The 25,365-nt window shown below is 41.0% G+C and overlaps 1 protein-coding gene across 8 annotated transcripts in view; it reads left to right on the top strand.

Annotated features, from left to right (window-relative positions):
* CELF4 (CUGBP Elav-like family member 4) overlaps positions 1–25,365 on the top strand; it is a 1,197,256-nt gene that overhangs the window by 204,422 nt on the left and 967,469 nt on the right. For all 8 annotated transcript variants that reach the window (XM_069218773.1, XM_069218769.1, XM_069218589.1 and 5 more), the window contains exon 2: positions 5,227–5,309. In XM_069218773.1, coding sequence (XP_069074874.1) covers positions 5,227–5,309 — 83 coding nt within the window. The remainder of the gene's footprint in view (positions 1–5,226; positions 5,310–25,365) is intronic.

The following is a 25,365-nucleotide window of genomic DNA, read 5'->3' as shown; positions in this document are numbered from 1 at the left end:
CCATGCAGAAAATGTTACTATCTTTGAAAGTGAATGTAATGCCTATTAAATTAGACCAACATTTTAAATCCATTACCTTACCATAAGTGAATCTGATTTTGTCGTGGTTTAATGTTTGATAGTTACTCACAGTTATAATGCAGACAATTGTGTACCCTCAACTGGTGAATGGATATTAGTCTGCAAATCTTCTACCAGAAAGGTCACATTCGTACTATGGGCTTACAATTAGAAGAACCCCACCACTATCAAAACAGAAACATACATTCAGTAGCTTGCATATCAATTTTAAAAATAAAATGTAATACAACATCATCAAAGCTTAGAAAATATATTGTTACAGAATACAAGCATGTCTCAAATTGTTATTATTATTTATTTGGTAGATATAAATGTACACAAAGAATGCATTAACTAGAAATGTATACTCTCAATGCACAGAGGTTTATACAATGTTACATCGATGCAACTGATTCATAATACCACATGTAATCCTGACTACAAATTGTAGTTACTGAAGCATACAAATGTAGCCAAAATATTTCCAACTACAAGATTTTAACTGTAATATTCCTGAAGCAAACCAATTGATTGATTATGGAGCAGGATTGAATGTGAACAGAATTTCAACTTTTATGATTGATATTTGTGGCAGACATCATCAGGACATAAAGTTAACATATATGAAACTTGCACAAAATGTAGGAATTTTGGCTCCGGAAATACTTTAGACAACTAAAAATTATCAAAGTATAGAAAATGCAGAAATGTATAAATTACTCAAATTAAACCAGAAAAATATGCCTTTTAGGTTTTCTACTCCTAGTACATATATCTGAAAGTAGTTATATCAATAATAGCTGATAATAAGCATGAATAATTGATGAACAAAGTGATTGTGAATATCTTAATTATCTAAAATACCCTTAAGAAATTAAGACAAAGATAGAACAAATACATATTGCTATAATCAATGTTCTAATATTGATTACTTCTCTGGGGTAATATTTCAACTGCAGTACATGTTAGCAATATTGTAAAAGTAACATGCTTCAAATTAATTTATCAAGCAAGTTTAAAAAACATTGCCACAAATCAATTAAAAAACAATAAGGACAAAAATAATGATCTCTGCAACAATTATCAAGATCAGATTGAGGAAAAACTATTTGCATTTTTAAAAACGCAAAGGCAGTGATTTCTTGATAAATATTTGGGGTAAGGTAGTGGTGTGACCTAGTACTAACAACACACAAAAAATAGGGATATTCATAACACTTTGATAAACACTTTAACCGTGTTCTTCAGTACAGATACCAAAAACACAAATTGTGGGGATTTTACATTAAACTCACACTAAAGTTGAAATAATTTAAAGTAGTGCTGTGATAGGGTCGCAGGGAAAGTATAGCATAAGTCCTATCTTATGTGCAAGCTTACTTTAGGGCCTATTTGCATTCCATACCTAGAAATAAACACTTATCATGAATTAAACAAAATACTTTGAGGTATAGAAATAATTTTATAAAATACTGGGAATTTCTAATTGACTTTGCATATCAGAAGGTACAAAACAAGTGGTTAGTAAATGCAGCAAAAATAGTAGGAGTGGGTGAAAAATTCTATTCCGCTGGCAGAGTTCACAGAGTTTTGCCCACAGCACGCTCGGCTTGGAACATGGAGTTCTGGCAGAACTTCGCCAACCGCTGCATAGCAGAGTTTTTTCTCGTATGTGGCTTGCCAACATTACATTGGTGAGCTTAAGTCAGAATTTGCATCCCCTAGCATGACTTTTCGGTGCTTGAACACTTCCCAGAGAGATTTCACAATCAGGGAGGTCGCAACAGGTCGAGACCATCCACGTTGAGAAAGCTGCCACTCCAGTTGAAAATCTACTCGAACAGCAGAAAGAAGCAGCACCTTCTGGTATGCCATGGGGTTCCATTTGCACTGATTTTACAGTGCCGAACAATATCCCAGCACGAGCAGCGCAACAAGCCCAAATTCCACCCACTTGCAGAACTCCACAAAATCTCACCCAGGCCTAAAAATTGTTTTTCATGTCCATATCTTTTCCACATCTGAATGCATTTCGTAAATAAAATTAAACATTAAATGTTCGCCAAGAAACAAATAAGGACTGAATATTTTCTAGGACCTTTAAAAGCCAGAGATTGTGCAAAACTACCAATTTGTTGTGGTCAGTCACTCATTCTTTCTGCATCAAACTGACGGACATCTCATCTCTGCCTAAAATGAACAGGAAAAGAATGACATTTCACAGCCATAGAATAAATGTCTAAGGCAAATGTCCAAAATCCTCCTTTACTATCCAAAACCTTTGGTCTAATTTTTAAAATCTCTTTTTATCGGGAAATATGTATATTTGTGGATATAGTCATGTATTTCTGAATACTTAATAAACAATATGAACACTCAATGGCTGAATTCAGAAAATCCTCACTGTGAAAGCACTTAGTCACTGCCACACTGGGAATGCAGCACAAGATACTATCACCGCAGAATGATAAATTGTCTTCGTTTTTAAAAATGTGTAAATACGAAAGTATCACTAAGTTCCCCATTACTTTTTCAGTTCAGAGCAAGATGTTGTTCAATGCCTGCTTATAGTTTGTTGGTCTCTCATACCTCATGAAAAGAACTGATCATTTATTAATCCACCCCTTTAGATTCTCAAAGAGAACTGTAAACATTTGTATGTTCTGTATACCGGCAATTAAGACTCTCTTAGGATATTGTAGAGGTAAAAATGAATACATCAATTATTCTGCACGTGTGAAATTATGTTGCACAGAAAATAAGTGATATACAAAGAACAGGTGCAGTTAGTGCACTGGCCGGCCCCAAGGCATGTCCTATAACTAAGTACTAAAGAGATGTATATACATTTTGGTATATTGTTGTGTATGCCATTTTTTTCTGGTGGTAAATTGAAAAATATAACCAGGGCTTCCATTCCACATATATTATCTCACTGAAATCTAGTCCGGATTGTAAGCCAAAGGCAACCCAACACTCCCAAAAGTAAAACACATTCATGCCTATATGCTTTTTTCAGTATCCTTTCTTAGCATACACTGAGACACCAGTAGTGGTTTAATGATAGACAACAAAAACACATTAGAAAGTGTCACCAGATATAGCATGGGACACGACTATCATGGGAACGGGGCTGTAAGTCAAAATATCAGGAAGAAAAATATGGTAGCCAAAATATTTATTGCCGCTATATTGTGAAAGTAAGTTTACATGAGAAAGTACAGATTACCTTTTTTTAAGTTAGTAGATCCATTACCAGTTTATAATTATATTCACTATATTTTGAAAGTCAATTTTGGCAGGATGAAATTAAATACTCAATATTCAAGCAGAATACCACACAAACAATTTAAATGTAATTTTATCAAAAATGTACCATTTCATTTTAAATCCAATTATGCAAGTAATCCGTGGCCCCACAATAACCTGTGACCGCCTGATCAGTAATTCAATCTGCTTCTCAGTTTGTTAAACTCAGCCTGCCTTTGATGGAGCTCTGGGGGAAGCTGCTGCTGCACACTTGCAATTGAATGCACCCCAGGTCCCAATGACTCTCCCACTCCTGAATTATAGGCCACGTGTAAAACGCATTGCAGGAAATACATTGCGCCATCCCGTTGGCCCAGCAATCACAATAGCAGAGGAGAAATTGCAGCCATTATGGGAGCTTTATACCATCTAGTTTATCACTCTAACAATGCACTATGATGCCTCTAATTAGGTCTGCATCAACTAGTCAAGGTCTGCAATGGAGCGGCTTTGCCTGCTCCACAGAGACCTCCCAGGCCCTGATTTAGAGCTGGCATTACAAGAGAGCCGGGTTTGATTTGTCATCTGCAAGTTCCTCGTGCAGCAATTTCCAACCTTACCTTGATTCACAGGAAAGGGAGGAAACATGTTTCCTTTAGATGAAGAAGCACTTGTTATAGATGGGGATGTTGCAGAGACTGCAACAAGGTTAGAGTGTAGTTCATGTCACAAAACCTCCAGGTACTGTATGAATATGATGTGCATCCTGTAGCACTGGCACAGGACTAGATTTGTAAGATACCCTCTGAGTATGTAAATGATTTACATTAGTATTAAGATACTCTATGAGCATGTAAATGATGACATTAATATTAATTATCCAAATGTATCTTAAGCGGCTATCGTGAAAATGTGAGATTGATTCACCATTCCTGGACCTATGTTACGCACCAATGATAGAATGAACGTCTCTGCTACCTTGACCAGTGCAAAAACAGTCAGTGCTATGTGCTTGGATAAAGTTGATGTCTTGCTTGTGCCATAAAGCTCTCTTTAAGCCAATCCACACTTTCCAGGCCTAAAACAATGTGGCGATAGGAGCTGAATTTTCCCTTTGGAATTCTAGACCTTAATTGTAGCATGCTGTGTATTATCAGCTGAAAAGCAAAGTTTAGCTGAAGGCCAGGCTCATTTTTCAAATGTTTAATTTGTTTATTTATTCCGTTGTATTTTTTTATCATCTAAAAGCCGACAAAATTTTTTTTTTTAATTTTAATAACAGTAATAATATTGTTTTGAAGACACACGAATAGCAAAAGAGGAAAATATCAAGAACTAATGGACTTAAGCATTAGGTCTCTATAGTTCCAGTAGAATTACTAATCTAGTAGAAGGGAATGATGAAGAAGTGAAGAGTAGAACAGTAAAATGGAAAGGACTAACGTAATAAAGTAAAGGACTTGACTTAATTCTTCTTCTTTTAAAATATGTTTGCTACATGAAATATGTATGTCAGAGGAGAATTCACAAAGCTTTTTCCCATGAGCTGGCAATCCTTAGCCTTGGAAATTCATGAGGAAGTCACATATATGTTTGGAGTAAGACACAGCAACTCACAACACATTCTTAATGATTTAGACCTGGAGACATAAGAGTACTTCACATTTAAGAGAGGAAAAAAACACAACTTTTCACACAAAAAAATACGGGAATAGAACCTTATGTAGGGAAATTAGGAGGAAAATTGCAAGTTCTTTAGAAGATAGTTGAAATCATGAAGTGAGTTAGGGTTGGATGGAAATCAAAAAAGGAGGTTTTTCTCTGCAACAAGGAAGGAGTTGAGGTGTTGATTGCAGTCAATGACATGCCTTTTAATCTTTGCACATTCGTTAACGCTTTCTCTGTTTCCTTTGGCAGGCTGCGCTTTCCTCACATACTGCGAACGAGAATCGGCACTCAAAGCCCAGAGCGCGCTGCATGAACAGAAGACGCTGCCAGGGGTGAGTTGGCCTGAGCCGGCTTTAATTAAGATGGTCTAGGTATTCATATGATGCAACACTTTGGCTCATTATCCATGGATGTGACTTCTGTTGGCCAATATTCTCAGCCTTATGTCAAGTGCATGGACATTCTGGGAGATACTGCTATATGTTTCGCTGCAGAGAGAATGAGAATTCTGTCAGCACCTGTTAAGTTTTGACACTAAAAGAATGTTTTTGGCGGCCTGACACTTCTGCACTCATAACACACATAAATCACTGTATTAAAATGTTTTTTGTTGTGATAAACATCGTTAGCAATTTGGTTTCCTTGTTTTCCAGGCAAAAGCTGGAACCATTTGAGGTAATGGTTTGTAGGTCTGTGTATGTGCTCAGTGGTTGTTCACCCATGGGTACAGTTTTTGATGCCCATGGGTAGAGGGATATCTGGTTATGTGTCCTTAGCAGTGTTGCTCTATGGGCTATTTAATTGCTGATTCCAATTGTATACCCCTCTCCATCTGTAACTTACCTTCCTCCATCCCGCATTGAGGGCATTAGATTGTCCCTCTTGAGGACGTAAATGCTGGGCATGTAGAATTTGCTCCATGTCCAGTTTCTTTCAGGTACAGCTACAGGTCATGGTTCATACTGCTAGCATGGGCACTGCTTAGAAAGCATGGTCAGAGGTTCTACACTGTGCACAGTACCAACAGGGCCATGTGTAGGGTAGGGCCTGCTCTTCTTACGGCCATAGACTATGCCGCTACAGGTACACTGTGGGTGGGCATCTGTATGTTTATTCAGCACCCACAGAGCATCCACAAAGGCTATGTCTTCTAGGTAGTGTGGCCTAGGATACGTGCCACAAGGCATGATGTATGGCTTTTACTGTTCATGGAGAGGCTACAAAGATTACCTGTACTCCAAAATACTGCAGGAAAGGACCCAGGATGCAGGACATGGCTAGATGACATGTATTGTGAGCACTTCTGTCAAGGGATGCTGGCACAAGGATGGTGATTGCCATGCCTTTTGTGAACTAATAGCCATGTTCTATTGAGTACAGTGGGCAGAGATACTGATATCACTGCATGGCCTCAGTCAATTGTCTAAGCAGAGTACTTGCTGTGCATGGCCAAAGAACATGCTATGTGGGTACTCTGGGTAAAAATAAACCATTATTATACTCAAGGAAACGAAAGTAAATTTCAAGTGAGTTGACATTAGGGTTTGCTACAAAGGTCACTTTCTAACCTATATCAACAAATGTATTGCTGAAAACATCTTCAGTTGCAGTAATGTTATGAAATTAACAAAAACCTAAAAAAACACCATTCACTAGTAATGGCTAGTCATGCAGCCGTGATTCCCTCGCATCAATGAAATGCTCATGCACTAATGTGACATTTTAATGACATCTTATTTGATTACATTGATGCCATTATTGACAGAGCAGTATATGCCCCAAGTTCCAGAAGTCCCTACATTTCTCATGAGAACCATGTCAAGTTCTATTTCACTCTTCATGCACTGTATGTCCTATGTGTAGAGTGGTGGTCTCTGATGGTAAATAGTTCACACACACAACAAACCCTTTAAACACAAAGGCCCTATATGTAGCAATATCAGGGGAAACTTAATGAACATACATTTTTAGCCCTATTCGCCTTCATGTAGCACCATACATAGCATAATCAAGTAAATAGTAATAAGGAAGTCAATGGGATTCCCTGGGATAAAATCATTTTCCAAAACTTCATTTGCTTAAATAACTTTTGTAAATATATTTGACAATAGCTTTGTTTTTCTATGTAGTTTATCATTGTGACCAAAACATTTTTTTTAGTTGGACCACTCTTAACATCCATTTAATTAATTGTAATTGTTGCATCATATAATGTTATTTATCTCTCTGTATCCACACAAACATGCACACTCATAAAGTATACACATAAACAACTTACAAAGTGCTATTTAATGGCTCAGTTTGCATTGTGATATTTCAAAAATCTAAAGCTTTGTGTGTGGAGGCTGGGTGTGTGTGCTAGTGTATGTGTGTGTGTACACTCACTGAAAAACACAGTTAAAAACTGAGGGGTCATTCTGAGTTTGGCGGCCTCCCACCTGATCGCTGGTGCCATCAGGACACCACTGGCCCTATTACGACTTCACCACAGGGTTGCCCTCAGGCCCTGCGGTGAAGAGGGCCTTAACTTTGACGCCGGCTCGGAATCGAGCCAGCTCCAATGTGGCGGTGCAGCGGGTGCAGCAGCACCCGTCAAGCATTTCACTGTCCGTATTTCGGCCAGTGAAATGCGCGACGGGGATGTGCATGGGGTCCCCTCCACTGCCCATGCCAAGTGCATGGGCAGTGCAGGGTCCCCCAAGGGGCCCCTGGCACCACTATTCCGCCAGCTTTTCACCGCCATGGAAAGGCTGGCGGAATGGGGCTCGTAATCTGGAGGGCAGCGCTGCTTGCAGAATACAACCACCAGGACAGCCAGGCTGGAGGCTGACTGCAGCCTGGCGGTGTCGGCAGTTTGACCGCGACATTTCAGCCGCAGTCAGAATGTGGCAGATTGGACTGCCACTACCACGGTGGTCCGATGGCCACCCTGAGTCTGGCGGTCTCAGGACCGCCAGACTCGGAATGACCCCCTGAGTTATGGTTCAGGCTCATACTCGTAAAACCACTGAAATTTGCCTGCCAGTCATGGTATTCAAAATATGCCATAACGTATGCCACCCACCAAGTTTTGCTCTTGGTAGTCAGTCATTCTACCCGTGCCATTTTGCAAAATAAAGTTTAAAATTTTGTTTGTTGTTTTCTGAGTGGCAGGCAGTATAAATTACGGCATGCGTTGTATACACTGCTTACCGTAACTAGCACAGTTCAGTGTTTTTGCATGTTTGAGCCAGAACCATAACTCATTTTTAACTGTGTTTTTTTCAGTGAATTTCGTGGGATTTATAGCACCCTAAAATTCCAACCCCTGTTCTGCACAGCATTCAACAGTTCCCAGCAGGGTTTAGCCAGTATGGCAGCCCTAGCACTCAACCTACTGTGGGCTTGCCCTGTCAAGGTATTGCTGCAATGGTGCCATTGTCCGCAGTGTACCACGAACCCTGGGTACCATTTTATGTCTCAGAGTACTGCAAAATAAAAATGGTACTGAAAATCTGAAGACCCTTCAATTGATTTTGTTTTGTACATTTTGGGGGTTATCACAACTTTGGAGGAGGTGTTAATCCGTCCCAAATGTGACGGATATACCACCAGCCGTATTACGAGTTCCATAGGATATAATGGACTCGTAATACGGCTGGTGGTATATCCGTCACTTTACCGTCACTTTTGGGATGGATTAACACCTCCTCCAAAGTTGTAATAACCCCCTTTATTTGTTTAAAACTTGAGGTGTCCCTTTGAGGGTACTCCCACTTTACAAGGGCTTTGAATGTTTTTTCAGGCCATGGGTCTTCTGCCTTGTGTCCTGAAATGGTGGCTCAAGAGACTTTTCTCTCTTGCAGCCAGCCAATCAGAGCACCTCATAGCTGAAAAGGGAGGAAGGATGAAAGATCTCTCTCATCCAATCAGACTCCTCGTTTTTCACTTTGAACTTGCAGATATCTGCAGATCAGATCCTCCACTCAATCGTGATCAAAACGTCCAAAATAAGGAAAAGAGGTAACCCGACAAAGCCAGTTCAGCAACTTATTTTTTTTAAAATCTCAAAAACTAAATGGCCCATGTCATGATGGGGTTTCCTGGCGCAGCTTGGAGTAGGAGGCCTGTTTAATGCACCTATAGGGCGTAAAGTAAATTCACTTAACTCAATATTTCTGTGTTACTGCTTTATTTTTCATACAGCACAGCTTAGAAACAGAGCGAGGCAGACTTTGCTCACTGTTTCGAAGCTATACTATCTGAAAATATCATACTAAATACGAGAACTGTTGGATTAAATGAATTCACGTTACACCCTGCAGGCACATAAAAAGACACTTGGCTCTGCTCTGCACCAGAAAAGCCCATCATGATAAGGCCTCAAAACGGATTTATAGGAAACTAATGTAAATCTAGTCCGCGGTTTTCGTTGTAGAGGAGAGCAAATTTCCTTTGGGAGCTAAAATGAAAAAAGACAACTCTCCCCTCCCTTTATTTTTTTCTCCACATATGTGCATGTAAATTGGCAGGCAGGACCTCAGCTGACTACACCAAGTGATGGCCAAATGTCTTGCAGATCCGTCCATAGGAAGATCAGAAAAATATATTTCAATTGAAAGTGTAGCTGAACCATAACTACACAGTGACAACAGTTATTTATTCCTAGTTTATCTCTATGTGTACTATTTTTATTGCATTGTATACATTATGCATTTACATTTTGCATTATACATTTAGGCTATGTACTGCAGTGTTAAATTTGTTTAAGAAGTTAAGGAAATATATCTTAAAACATGTTTTTTGAAAAGTGATTTTTGCAAACGTTGTTCTAGAGGAGGATATTGTAAGATCAGTCCAGCAGATGAGTGGGGATGGCTTGCGATTTTATCTGTGATACTATTATTGAGATCTATTGTGATGTCACTTTTGGTACTTTGTGTAAGGGTTTTGCTCATAACCATAACACGTCTTTAATTGAACCTTGCCCTGGCAGTACCACATATACTGACCCCATATGACGCCATATGATGTCAAAAGACCTTATTTATTTTTCACGAGAAAATCGTTTTCCACCTTTTTCAGTTATGCCTTTTGAACACATATATTTAATTTTCAAAATGAGTCTTGCTAAATGACTGGCTGCCAAATTTCTGTGGTTTTACGAATATGAGCCTGAGCCATAACTCAGGGGGTCGAAAGATCGCCTAATAAATGCCAGATCTCAAGTGATTAGAGGTGCTCTGTACAGATTCAAATCTCAGTCTCTTGGTACACAAACAGAACGGATAATAGGCATCAAATGATTGATCCGTATTTTGGTGGATTTTCTAAAAAGACAAGATTAACTTCTAGCCAACAACATTTCAAGAGTTACAGTAAAGGTGATTCAGAAAACAATGATTAATATCAACTTGTGGACCAGCTTTTGAATTCTCAAAAACTATCAAGAGTATTAATCAAGGAAGGATTTTGCCCGCCCACTCACATCCTCCCACATAAATACCTGACTTTGAAGAATCAAACACTATTTTACCTTTAGACTTGGGACATGTCTATGTTCTTTGTTGTGTGTAGTTGCACCGTGCTGGTGCTGAGCGGGTCAAAAGCTTTAGGCAATGCAAAACAAGTGTTTATCTATTTAACGATTTTATAGATAGCACTCCTGCAATTATATGACTGTTTTAACCTTTTTTTAAATGTATTTTCTATGCAAACTTTAGATTGAGTCATAACTGCAGTTTAGCACCAACTCTCTCATAAGTATGTATCTATAGGCACGTAGCTATTTAGTGATGTTAGCACACACCTTCTGTAAAGCACTTGAAGTCCTTGAACTGTGTCTCCCTTAAACCATATCTGCTTTTATATCTCCTGCAATTATTATCACTCGCAGGAAAAAAGCCTCAAATGCATGAAATTTCTTCAATGAATTGATTCCGCAGGGGCTAGATGGCCAGACCAATAGCGAGACATTTGATCTTAGATTTGACCACTCTAATTTTCTCTTTAGAAGGTCTTGACATCTTGACCTGACCCTTGCAGAAAATAAAGTCATCCAGAAAACCGATATGTGCTTATTGGCTATGGTAGTCACACAAGCTTTTTCTTGTCACTTCGACATTCTCAGACAAGCCCCCAAAATTACACTCTGCAAACATATTCTAGGAATGTTTCAGTAAATTACTCTGGTATACCTTATTAATGGGTACATTTGTCATTCACCATTGTCATATCTAAAATTTTACTGCTCACTATTTTATAGAAAATGTGTTTTGAAGTGTTTTTACATATATCACACCTACCACACCTATTGCTCTATTATCAAAAGTGTTCCAGGAGTGCAGAGGGCATGTGTGCCCACTTTCGTTGAGGCATTTTAGTATTGAAGAAGTTGCAGTTGATGCTTCAGCGACCTCTTCTGTAATACAGATTGTGTCGGTGCCGCGTGTGAGCTGGCACAAGTTTAAGGAGTCATTCCCTCATTTGCATTGTGGTAAGGAAACACCTTACCTCTGCACTCATGGGCTCCTACGGATCCAAGGATCCAAGATCCAAGAGGTTGGGGTGCACTGACTGTACACTACATTGACTTGGGTCACAGTCAATTTGAGCCCTGAGGATGGCCCTTAACGGTGGGGGAGATGAGTCCCCATGGATCCCTCAAACATCCCCCAGCTGGTGAGTACAGTCTCTCCTTTGAAAGGCAGTGGGACTACCTGTTTGAAACCTGTTTGGAGGACAGGTGCACTGGGGTTGGCAAATTCATTGCAATTGAGGGCACTGATTGCTCTTCATCCGGAGCACCCAACTAAGGCCCTGATTTATACTTTTTGGTGCAAAACTGCACTAACGCAGTTTTGCGCCAAAATGTTTAGCACCAGTTTGCACCATTTCTGTGCACCAGCCGGGCACCATATTTATGGAATGGTGCAAGCCGGTGCAAAGGGTAGGCTAGCGTAAAGAAAAATGTTGTGCGGCTGGCAGTATGGGAGAAGGGAGTTTTGCACACAAAAAATTATGTTAGCCAGGTTAGAGTAAAAAAAAATTACTCTAACCTGCCTAGAGTAATTTTCTGACGCAAAACCATCCCTACACACATGACTCCTGTCTTAGAAAAGACAGGAGTCATGCCCACCACCCAGATGGCCAGCACAGGGGACCAGGATCCCCTGGGCATGACCATTGCACCCAGCTTCATGTATTCAAGTGGGGTGGGGCATTTCAGTGTAAAGTATGACACTTTAAAAAAATGACTTACCTGTGCTTACCTATACTTAAGTGGGATGGGGTCCCCCATCCTCTGCTGTCCCTCCGGTGTGGTTTGGGGTGTCCCTGGAGCCTGGGGAGGGCACCTGTGGGCTTATTCCATGGTGTCCCACCATGGAATAAGCCCACAGGTACCCTAACACCTGCCCTGACCCAGGCATTAAAAAATGGTACAAAGCAAGTTTTGCTCCATTTTTTGACCCCTCCTCCCTCCCGTGCATTATTTAGCATGGGGAGATAAATATGGCGCTAAGACCATAAAGTCATTTTTTGCACGGGAACGCCTACTTTGCATCTCATTGACTCAAAGTAGGTTTCCACATCCAAAAAATAACTTTAACTCCATAAATTTGGTGCTAGACAGGTTTAGCGCCACAGTACAAATATGGAGTTAGTTTTGCACCAAATTTGCGTTAAAAAAATGCTGCAAATTTGGCGCAATACAAGTATAAATATGCCCCTAAAAGTGATCTATAGCACAGATCTGGACAGTGTAACTTATCTGTGAAATAATCTGTTTTTTGCTTTGCAAACAAGACTTTCATCACCATCTGGAATCCCTCCTCCATTTAATTAAGTCCGGACCCAGGGGATGGGGTCCCCAGGGCCAAAATAGGCCAGGGGAGATGGGGTGTGAGGCCCCCCTCCTGGACATTGAAAGTTCACCCAACTAGGTAGCACTTACAGACTAAACACTAGAAAGTACTCCAGTTGGGTAGATATTCTGTGCAAAACTGTGGACTCCTGTTGGCTAAACGAGCAGGTGAGCTTCAGTTCTGACCATGATGCTCATTTTACAGAAACTAAACCTCAACAGGAAGCACTTACAAATATAAATGTAGCAGGTGCCCCAGTTGAAGCTCCACTTCTGGAAAGGACAAATGATCCTAACTCCTGGGCAAGTGTGTTTATGTTATTCCGTATAGAAAAACGATCTGAAATCCTCTGTGGAGGTGAATGCATCTTTCATTGATTGGAGCTCAGACACTCTCACACCCAGGCAGACACTCTCACAGCCACTCTCACACCCAGCGACACCCTCTTTAGCGCTGGGTTGGGTGGTTATAGGGGGTTGGCCACAGGGCATGGCCGCAGGGCTTGGCCGCAGGCCAGGCCTTGCTGCTAACCCAAGCCGTGCATGGTCGAAGGCCGTGCTTGGCGGTGGTTGGATTAACATATAGTAATGAAAATTACTTTATGTTTAAAAAACATAGAAATTCACTAGAAAAGGCCAAAGGATACAAGGATGTTATAGTTAGGAAATAGATTTTTTTTAAACATAGAAATTCACTTAAAAAGCCAAAGGTTACAAGGATGTTGTAGTTAGGTTCTGAATTTACTCGCACAAAACCAGAGAAATTTGGCAGTTATAGTTAGAGCTATTTCAAGTAACTATAACTTGCTGCCGAAGGTAACTAAAAACTTGCAACTTTGCCATCATGCACTGCTAATTACCCCAGGTGTTACAGCACGCATGACAACTTTTATAATGTCAATAAAAATATGAATGAAACATTAGCAGTCACATTAGCAGTCACATTACTGAAGAGAAAACTGTGCATGGCAGGGGCCCGAGTTATAGTTACCTTAGGCCAAGAGTTATAATTACTTGAGATAACTCTAACTATAACGGGAGAGGTGATATCGCACCGGAGGGGAAAACCATGTGCTACTGCATTGTGATTTTCCCCGGTGGAATTACCTCCTGGTGTCACCCCTAACCTTGCCAACAGAACCTGTGTTTCTGTGTTTGACAGGAAACAAGTAGTTAATGAACCAGTTATACACTGGTCTGGCTTGATCACAACAGGGTCTGTTTGGAAAAGGCTGTGTAATGGCAAAATCGGGGCCAGTTTTACCATTAGCTAAAACCAAAACCAGGTATAATTCACCCTTTCCAACCTGTGCGAGATAGACTGTGGAAGTAAAAAGTTGAGAAAATTATTTTGTCTGCATAAAACCCAGGTAATGGCAGGGTCTGTGGCTACGGTCTGACCGTAGTCGACAACTCTCTTGTAAGCATTCTGGATGCTTCTCGCTGGGTGACGTTCAGGGATGGCTCCTCCACTAAGGCGGCGGAGCCTGGCCCCATTGCTTTCAGCAGAGGAAAATTAAAATGATAATAACTGATCACTACTATCACTTTATTTTTTGCTGAGCCAGGATAGGGAGGGGGGGGCTGGAGGGAGGAGTGGAGGTATGTGCACCTTAAGTGCGCATGTCTGTTTGGTTGGACATGTTGGGCCAGTCAAACAGACATGCGCACTTTGCATTTTGCCACCCGCTGCATTTCACAGCCCGGAGGAGAAAGTGCACAGGGTGCCTCTACCTCTGTGACCGCCGAACCTGGCCGCTCACTCTAATCACGGGGTTACTGTCATGCTGGTGACAGCAGCGTCGTGATTGGCTGAGGGGAGTCTGGAAACCTGTGTGCTTTTGGATAAAGAGAAGGATGGAGGAGACGAACGCGTCTCCCGACCTGACCAGGTAAGTGGGTTTTTCCGCGGCCCGCCACCCCCATTCAGTGTCAGCCGCCGCTGGTGACGTTGCCAGTGACGTCACTCGGTGGCCATGTTTTATTGCTAGCCCTAATACAGCACAACCCCCTCTGAGGTACCATCGAGAGAAGACTTGACAGAGAATCGCACCAAAGGGAAACATTCCATATTTAAACTATTTATATATTTTCGTCACAGTAATGCATCCTGCTGGATGTGCCACTCAGGTCAGCTATTTGCTGTAACACCGATGAGAGATTCGCAACACGGTCTTTTTTTGAACTCGTAATGATGTCACCCGATCTTATTTAAGGAAACCAACACATGGCGCTTGATAGATGACCGCCCGGGGATCCGGCTTTACAGCTCCTGCGTGAGGAGGCGATATTATTTATGGCGCTTCTAACTGGGCCTGATAACATGCAGCCGGGCTATCAGGCACACTTCATCACCAAGAGGCAACAAAAAACACATTTCTCAGGTCACCGGTTCAAGTCTTCCTTTGCAAAGGTTCAGGCAAGTCTCATAAAACAGGCCCTCGCACCTGACATGATACAGAGGCCGGAGAGGAAGCGGCCTGCGCGCGAGCAGGTGCAGTGATGCGCTCTCCGGGTTGAGCCTCAAGTGGATGGAGGAATCTTTGCTAATGGCGCCTTGTGAAACGTCACGAAGTAGGCAGTGCTCACGGATTCACCAGACATTGCAGGGTCGAATTCTGAGACTTAGCTAGCAAAGCAGCTCTGCTATTTGAATTCATTCTAAAAAAAAGAGATAAATATGGGACAAGCTGGTGGGGGAGAGGGGGTGCATCAGAGTCTAACATCACTTTCCTGGGAATAGTTCTAGAACACGGAGGTAAAACACGAGGGTGAAATGAGGATTCAGGGCAAAAACATCAATGCCCCTTGAATACTTAGGTAACATATATGTAGTGCTTAATTTGTAAATAAAAACGTGCCGGTGCCCAAAGCCCTCCTCTTAAACATGCGGCTGCTGCAATGAAATGTGCAAACACGGAATACTGTGCAGCGTAATCCTGAAGCCATCTCGGGCCTCTTCAATCCATTTACAGCCACTCCCCACCCCTTCAGCTCACGCTTGCAGCTTTCTGCTGTCTCCCATTGTGACTCGTTTTTCTCTTCCTTCGTCTTTCCCATATGTGTCTTTTGCTCGCAGTACATGCTGGGGCAGAAAAATAAGGGCCGGCCCTCAAAAATAAGTGCTGGTGCCCCGCAACGGAAACAGCAAGCACAAATTAGGCCTGCATATATGAGACTAAAGAAGGAAGGATTACAAATAAAACATCTCTGCCCTTGGAATCAGTTCTAGAACAAAAAGGTAAAATACGAGACTCAGTATAGCTCGGGACTAAAACATCCCAGCTCTTGGAACAGTTCTAGAACATCGAGGTAGATTCCAGATTGAAGGGAGAGGAAACATTACGACCTACAGGGGTAATGTGTGAGACTGAAAGGCGAGCATCTGGGGTGGATCTTCACTGCCACTGTAATAGTTCTAGAGCAGAGAAGTAATATATGAGACTGAAGTGGAGCACTCAAGGGTGAGACGTCGCAGGCCTTGGAATAGTTCTGGGACGCAGGCAGGGATCATGTATGAGACCCGAAGGACAGACTGAGGAGCAAAATATCACTGCCCCTGGAATAGTCTAGAAAACAGAGGTAATATATGAGACTGAAGAGTGAGACTCTGGAGTAAAACATCATTGACATTGTAATAATTCTTGAAAACAGACGTAATATAATCGTCTATGCATAATTGCAGCCGTGCAATTCGTGGAAACTGACTTCGAAAGGCCGTTACGGTTACTTTTGTGTGTTTCTCTTGGATTTTCAAGCTTTGTTTAAAAAAACTTTGTTTGAGTGGGTGTGTTTTACGGTAGACTTAGGTGTGACCTACTCCTTTCCCGTGATTCGGAAAAACTTAATTCAGTGAACAAGTATCTTACTCCTGGAAATTAATGCATAAGCCACACTTAAGAAACAAATGCTCGCAGAAGAATTTGAGAATATTGAAACATAAAATAACTTTAAGTTACATTTTAGCATGCTCTCAAAAAAGGCACAAACTCACCATGCCATCATGAAATCCTATGATCAGGTTCCAAACCTAAGCTTGTGTTTATTTTCGTGCTGTTGAGCACGCCGATGATAAAGTATACCGGTCGTTTAATAATTTATAGAAATTCTTTGATGCTGTAGTAATTACATTAAAGGTCACATATCAAAGGTAATTTAAGTGAGCAGCTGTGATGGTTTCTCAGAAGCAATCAATATCGCTGTCCGTGGTGCTGATTTCACAAAGGGGAATGCCAGATTAGGGAAGGGTTATTACCAAGCAGGCAGGCACCAGGGAAATCAGGTGCACGCTGCACAAACACCTTCCCCTTTCCACACCAATAATTAAGGCTGTTCACCATAATCTCTGCTAATCCTTCTCACCAGGAGAGACATGTGCAGTGGTATTTTGTGGATAGAAATCAGGGACATCAGTGGTGCTTGTGCACTGACAGGGTTGATTGCACCTGTAATGCACTGCGGTATGGTCTAAGTAACTACACCACCAACACTGCAGTGGTGGGGGGTTCTTCAAGGGAAAAATTATTTACCTGTGGAAAGAAACAGAAAACAAATTCTAAGTCCAAATAATCTTTAGCAAAGTATTTACAGATTTCGAAATGTAATGTACAGTTGTTAACTTTACACATCAGACACTAAATTCACGTGTGAGAAATTTGAAATGCTCTAAGGATTTCGACAATTGATCAAGGGAACCTGTAAATGTAGTAGTTTCCCCGTTTCTCTTGCAATCTCCTGCAAATTAAAAAAGTCAGAAATGTATTTCAGACATCAACAAAAGCACAAAGGAGTAAAGGGCATATTTATACTTTTTAGTGCAAAACTGCACTAACGCAGATTTGCATCAAAAACTTTTGCACCTGCTTGATTTAGATATTGATGGACGAGTTACTCCATCAGAACGGTGATGGATATCCCGCCCGCTGACATCTAAATTCCATTAATTTATCCTATGGGATTTAGATTTTGGTGGGTAGGATATCGGTCACCTTTGTGACGGAGTAACTTGTCTGCCAGTATCTAAACCAGGCCCTTACAATAGCGCAGGGTGGGGCGGGAGAAGTGTTAGGAGGAAGGGTAAGTGTGACAGTACATAGTTGTTTTTCTACAAGATTTGCTATTTTATCTTTCTCACCTGTGTCCTGTGACTTGTGAGTTTTAGACTTGTCAGGGTGGCTGCAGTGGAAAGTGGCATGTCAGGAGGAGTCACCTCAAAGATGGGTTTGTGTCAGTCTGAAGATGATACAAAATCACCATGATCACTGATCAAGACACTGATTGTGTGCTCCTTGCAGACCTGAATGGAGATGCACTTCCTGAAAATCAATCAATCAATATTTGTAAAGCACGGCTACTCACCCACGAGGGTCTCAAGGCGCTGGGGGGAGGGGCTTCATCCAAAGAGCCACGTCTTGAGGTTCTTCCTGAAGATGGTGATCGACGTGCTTTGTCTGAGGTCTTTGGTTGTTCCACGTCTTTGCTGCAGTGTAGGTGAAAGGTGAAAGATCGTCCTCTGGTGGTGGTTTTGCGGATGCGAGGGACGGTGGTCAGGGCCATCTGGGCAAAGCGGGGGGATCTGGCGGGGGTGTGGAAGGAGATGCGATATTTCAGGTAGGCTGGTCCTGCGTTGTGTATGGCCTTGTATGTGTGGGCAAGAAGTTTGAAGGTGATTTGCTTCTCGTTCGGTAGCCACTGGAGGGTCCTCAGGTGTTGGGAGATGTGTTCTCAGGGAGGGAGGTCCAGAATGAGTCTGGCGGCAGAATTCTGGATGTGTTGAATTTTTTTGATGTTTCTAGTTGACGTGCTGGCGTAGAGGGCATTGCCATAGTTGAGCTTGCTAGTAACTAAGGAGTGGGTGACTGTCATGCGACAGTCTGCTGGGATCCATCTGAAGATCTTCCGAAGTTTGCGGAGTGTGTGCCAGCAGGAGGAGATGGCAGAGTTTGCCTGGCGGGTCATGGATAGGGAGGAGTCGAGGATGGTTCCTAAGTTGCGGGCGTGCTCGTTCGGTGCAGAGAGGGCGTGGAGGGATGTGGGCCACCAGGAGTCATCCCAAGTTGTGGTGGCGTTTCCAAAGATGATTAGCTCCGTCTTGTTGGAGTTAAGCTTGAGGCAGCTTTTTCTCATCCAGGTGGCGACGGCTTCCATTCCTGAGTGAAAGTTCCTCCTTGCCGTGTCTGGGTCTTCGGGTCTTTCTTCATGCACTGGAGACCTCATACACCAGCAGCAAATGATACATATACAGATATGATGTAGTGCAGTTTACACATCGTGCACTGCTTTTGAGCACTCACTGAATCAAGCTAAAGGGGCTCCAACATTGGTCCACGAGAGCAGGGGTTATGCCAGGGTTTCAGGGCAACAAGTTACTGCTTATATGATTCCTGTTTCGAGTCAAAGCTTGAACGTATTTTTCACTTAGTTAGTCTGATAAACTCTCACGCATCATGTGGTTTGGAGCACAGAAAACGATTTAACAATTTAATTGTGAATGTAGATTTAAAGTAGTTGACTTCTTCCAAAAACATTCCAACACTTCTTTGCAAAGGACTGTATTCATTACAATTACCGGTATACTTGTGATAGAAATAAAATAGTTGTAATTCTTAAAGTAGCAATAAACTTCTTTAATGGTGGTGTTGGGCCCCGGGAGAAGGCGACAGGGAACCTGAACCATGGCTCTTGCAACATGTTCAGAGCTCTGAGGTTCACTGACAGTGCCTGCATACCCTCATGGGTGACGAATAGTGCTCTGCAAATCTACTAATTGTCTGATTGATTGATTGTTAGGGAGCAGGTGGTCTCTCAATGATCTCCGTGTGCCTGTAGAGAGTTTATAGGTGTGGACCTCTACAAAGGGTATGGCTTCTTCAGACATGACACTCTCCTCCTACCGTCTCCAGGGCAGGTAGGCAAGAAGGACGCTTTCCTGATAGATCTAATTGCATCCAGGTACTTCTGCCTTGGGCTTGGGTTAAATATCCTCTCACTTGCTATAGGCCTCTGATTATGGCTCAGACCTTTACCTCTGGTACAGGGCCTTTAACAATCGGTATACCCTCATCAGTGGGCTAAATTATATGCTAGAATATCAGAATCTGTTTACTCCATTTATGACAATAGAGTGTCCGAGGGCCTATATTGGATGGTATAGACCTTCCACTCTAACATTTTAGTACTTATCTTTTCATTTCTCTCTTTTTAATAAACAACTCTACCATCAGTCAGTTGAATGTTTTAATAGGATTGTAGCCCATTACCTTGGTTTATACCAGTTATTAAAGGCCCTCTGCTTCAATATGTAACTGTGGTAGAGGGCCATTAATAATCAATATAACCCTTGACAATGGGCTATTACGTTATATTAGATAAAACACACATTTTGTCGTCCAAGGGAGTCTCATCCACGCCTGAGCTCACAGTTAAGGATACCCTGACACACAGTTAAACCTTTTCATGTTCTGACTTGCTAATTCTCTACTGCATCTAGAGCAGAGACCCGATGGAGAGTGGCAAACACAGCAAAGAGGTGGGGATTACAAAATCATCCGCAGATTTTCTGGAAACACAAACACAGAGAAGCAATAGAACTGAGTGCCAGCTTCAAATGTCAATATATTTAATAATGCATTTCACCTAAGCTGGTGGCTATGGAATAATTTTAGTTGCCGAAGTGTTTCGGGATCTGAGAGCCTTCTGTGTACGAAAGGTTTACAGCAAAATAGCATTATGTATATTTTGACTTAGGGGGGATAAAGAGTTGTCAACAATACCGTCATCACGACTTGCAGAGGTTTTCTACAGAGAGAGCACAAGAAGTGAAAACTATTGGCTCAAAAAAACAGATTAAAACTTTAGATGAGGTCCTGATTTCTTTTCACGGGCTTTCTGGAAAATGAGCGAGCGCTCAGGGTTCTGAAAGATCCAGGGAAGGAGGCACCAAGAGCTTGAGAGAAGGGTTGAAAAAACATGTTCAATATGTTGGGTTCGCTCTGTGATCACAGCATAACATAACATGTATTTGTGGATCACTGGTTCCCTCCTTGGGGTACCTTGATGCTGAAATACAGGTGGTTATTGTTGCCCATCTCAAAGTTACTCATTTTAATTATCTTGGAAGCAAGAAAAGCTGAATGGACCACTGGGATTTGAAAATGTGACCATGCAGTCAAGCAAAATGTTCTGGAGTGCTGTCGAAGATAATCCTGCGATATCTTACACATGTGCTGGGAGGTTGGGGTGAGTCCAAGGTGTGTAGACCACAAGCAGAGTCCCAAGGCAAAGCATCATTTCTGAAGATCACCGCTTCTGTCTTGTCTGTGTTGAGTTTGAGGCAGTTGGACTTCATCCAGGTGGCCATTTCTTGTCATACACAAGTTAAAGTTGTTTCTGGTGTTGGGAGTTCTGTCTGAGAGGGACAATATCAGTTTTATGTCCCCGGAGTAGGTGAGTATGTCGAGGTGACTTCCAAATTTTTTCCTTCCAGATGTTAAATGGTAATTTACTCTGTCTGTTACAATTATGTGAAATAGTACTCCTGTAGTACTAACTTACATACTCTTAAAGGACTTTTTCTGCATTGGCCCAGAGAATTTAGTGGAGTGTTGCAAAATCCAGTTCCACTGTGAAATTCATACCAGTGATGAGAACAACTATACTGAAATGAGTCTAGAACTGAAGATCACAATTTTTTTCCCCACATCAGCTTGGCTTTGAAAGTTTGTATGCAAGGGCACATGGGAGACGAGCTCAAAGCTTCAAGTGCACCAGCAGTCGGTGCATGCAGTCCTACCACAAGTCAAATGCATGCTTCAGCGTGGCTTCAGTAACGCATTATTTCCCTGGCTTGCAAAAGTGATTGCAGCAGATGGTGCCGTGTGGTTCATGCTTCACGACACTCTGCATAATGGGCCATACCAAAATCCATATTACGCTGCCACTGACTTCCCAGTGTGAAAAGTTGTCACTCCCATTGTACGCCACGGTCCACAGTGGCAAGCCTTGTAGCATTCAATTTGTCAGGGCCCACGCATCAAGCGCAAGCTGCTATTTTATGTCCATTCTTTTTGGAAAACAAGCACATCATTAATTGCTCCTCAGGGAAATAAAAGTTGTTCTAAAAGTTGAAAAAAGAGATAAAACATGTATATAAAAAACAAACATTAGATTGTTACTGTGGAAATAGCACTATATAGTGTGCCACTCAGCATGACAATAAATATGCACCCATATCGGGGTGTGCTCAGAAGTCTTGCCATTGAATTTGTATTTGGAGTATATGAAGCTACAACTTGTTTTACTACTTCTGCAAAGTTCTGTGGCACAATGTGCACCATTGCAACATTTTTCACCTTTTTTATCGTATTTTTGTGAAAATCTTGACTTTCCTTACTTATATTCTTAAACAGATCTAACACAATGTTTCTGCATAATATACACCTAGCAGAAAACAGTTACCTTTCTCTACCTAAGCCATGTTGGTTTGCATAGAAAAGCTTTGCAAAGACAAACTTGCAGAGTAAAGTCTTTCAGACAGGTAGCTCAACGTATAGAGACGCCCCACAAAGGTAAGCTTGGCGCGAACAAGGCTCCATACAATTTCCAGTTTGGGAGGGTTTGGTGACATCAATCACAGTGCATAGATGGTGAATTTTAGTTTTTTTTGGTTTGGAATCATTGTCCTTCTGCCCTTTCAATTGAATTTCTGTCTCAGGATTTTCCTCTTTTTTCCCAGTAATACTGAAAGCCATGGATCTTTGACCATAACCATGAGATTTGTTAAATAACCATATTCGTTTAATGTACATAAAAGTGGAACTATGAGGCATGAATTATGAATGAGTGGATTGTATGGGTGGGAAGATGCATCTGGCAAGAGCTGTCTTTCCATCATTTGAAAAGTACACTTGAAAGTTTTTCTAGAAGGGAATATAGACCATGTCCCTATTTTTCCCTATGCACATGTACAGTTCTACGGTATTCTTCAAAGGCTGTGAAACCCCTGGGCACCACATGCTTTGCAGACAACAAGGTTCAGTTTCATTAGCAAAAGGTTGGTTCCAGTGTCCTCGGCAGCAATGCCACTAAATTCTAAATAAGTAAATTTTGGGGAGCCTAAAAGAGCAGCGCCGCTGTGACACATTTCAAGATAGTACAATTTCTTCCAGCAGTCCCAACCACCTGTGTCTGAAACTGGTCTGTGGTCGATTTTATTCTGTTCAAAGAGTATGTAGCTCAAGAATTCAGGCTGAACTGTCCCTTTTGGAGCACTGCTGAGAATGATTTGCATATGGTTGGTCCCTGTCTGTAATCACTGATGAGCTAAAACCTTATGGAATGGAATAAGACTCAGTGGCGTGAATTATTCAGCATTTTCCCTTTGTCCAGTTCTCCTTTGTTTAGCACCTTGCATTGATTCAACTCTCAGAACGGGTAAGTTTCAAATAATTTATCCTTTCAGTTCTTCTCCTTAGTTTACCTGGAATTTCATTTTACATTTACCAGTTTTTACAATGCCAGACACCATATAAACTTAGCAATTATTAATTGCAACTCCCACCCACCATAACCTTTGCACACATGTATCATACTTCAAAATGATTAAAGATAATGCAAAAGACATCTAATCAGGAAAGCATCATCAGTGTCAGACACAGGCTAGTTGTGTAGAAGAGGAAGGCGCACTGGGAATATTGATAAGGGGAATAAAACATTTCTTTGTGCCTGGTTTTAAAACTTAATTAACAAAAAATAAGTAAACAAAGTAGGTTTTCGACCTCTTTAAGATACAGTTGTTTGAGATGTGTAATTATCCATGCTATTTTATTAAATTTGAAAAAAAGGGTAGAGGGTTCTGATTGTATAAATTCTATTACTATTTAAACTTAGTTGAAAAATGACCGCACATTGTTAGAGTTACCATTAGCAAAAAGTTACCGACCCTTTAACTATGATTGATTGAAATGAATGAAAAAAAATCTAATAAAACCAAAAATTAATTTGTCAAATTAATACATTATTTTGAAAGGTAACACATGTTGGTTAGGTGTAAATTGAGGACAAAAATCGATTATACATTTAATAAAATAACAATAAAGGCATTTATTAGAGAAAGGATAGAGTTATAATAAATGTTAATATTAAAGGCAAGATCAAAATCACATCAATTACTTTATTTTAAATTATTTTAAAACGTTTATACCTGTAGAGAAAAGAGCTACAGCAAAGAAAGGATGGGGAGTTAATGGTTAACCATATCTCGATTAGGAAAAAGCTGATAAAGAAGAAATGATAAAGAAGGAAATGAATTGATTTGTTTTCCATATGACTTGTTGCATCTTAAGTGTACTTATATGAATACAATAGTCCAGATTGTGCCTTATTAAATAGTTCATAGATGTCTTTCTAATGGTGTTCCAGATTGTCTCTATCACTTGGATAGCACAAAGGTATGCCTCTAAAGAACCCTTGCAACCTGTGGTACCAGGTATGGGTGACACACAGATTAGGGTGTGTGAAATTCACATAATTTACTTATGCATGTTTGTGTGAAAATGTCACCAAAATTACACATAATTATCTATAACTATGTGAAAATGAAATCTGTCATTTTGCGCTGTAATTTAGCTCAAAATGTATCCTCAAGATGATATTTGACGCAGGAACACATTTCACACTAGAAATGATGCAACAAAATAAAAGCACTGCTAGCAACAGCCTCTCAAGTTCTGTTGTTCCCGTACATTTGATATGGATTTTTACTGCAAATGGCGCGTTAGTGGTATACTATTACCATGAATGACATGTATTTAGGTGACGTGGCAAAACTGCAGAACTTTGGGAAGTCCATTTAGGAAGCATAAAGCAAAGTTCCTGAAGTTATGAGAATCACCCTAGTGTAATATTCTCATGAGTTAAAGATACATCAAATTGCGCTGATGCAAAATGGTAAAAGCTGTGTCATGATGCACCTGTAATCCATGAACTCGTCATTTTTAGAGATTGTTCCTTAATGTGGTAGGACTCTTATGTGCACCTCATTCTGAGTATATCTTAGGGTATACAAAATAAGGCACCACACCACCCCACACAGGAGAGCACACAAGTAGGTGATAATGTTGAGCTCAAGAGTATAACCACAAGTAGGGTACTTTAGAATCTTTCTCTTAATATCTTTATTCCCTTGTACTTGAAGTGAAAACCAAATGATGGGAAATAGAGGGGGTGGGGCAAATTTGGTGACAGTGTTCCATTTTGTGTTCCATTTTGCATTACTCTTGTGAGGTGTTCTCTTATATTTTTTTATATATTTGCGTATGCCTACTTCTATGATCTATGACGTCATACTTAGCAAATTTTCTATACATCATTCTCTCTTTTTTAGTGGTTGGCTGCACCAGCGCCCTATACATTTTTCTGGTTTTCCTACTTTAGACTTAGACCAGAGGAATAGAGTTTGTTTATTACAGAATTATATTGTTGTGGTTTCTGCTAGGGGCTATACATTTATGATTACATTTATTTTGAAAACAGGACAATCATAAAAT

The sequence above is a fragment of the Pleurodeles waltl genome, chromosome 1_1 (genome assembly GCF_031143425.1).
Source record: "Pleurodeles waltl isolate 20211129_DDA chromosome 1_1, aPleWal1.hap1.20221129, whole genome shotgun sequence".
Taxonomy (NCBI): domain Eukaryota; kingdom Metazoa; phylum Chordata; class Amphibia; order Caudata; family Salamandridae; genus Pleurodeles; species Pleurodeles waltl.
This window is presented reverse-complemented; position numbering and strand designations above follow the sequence as displayed.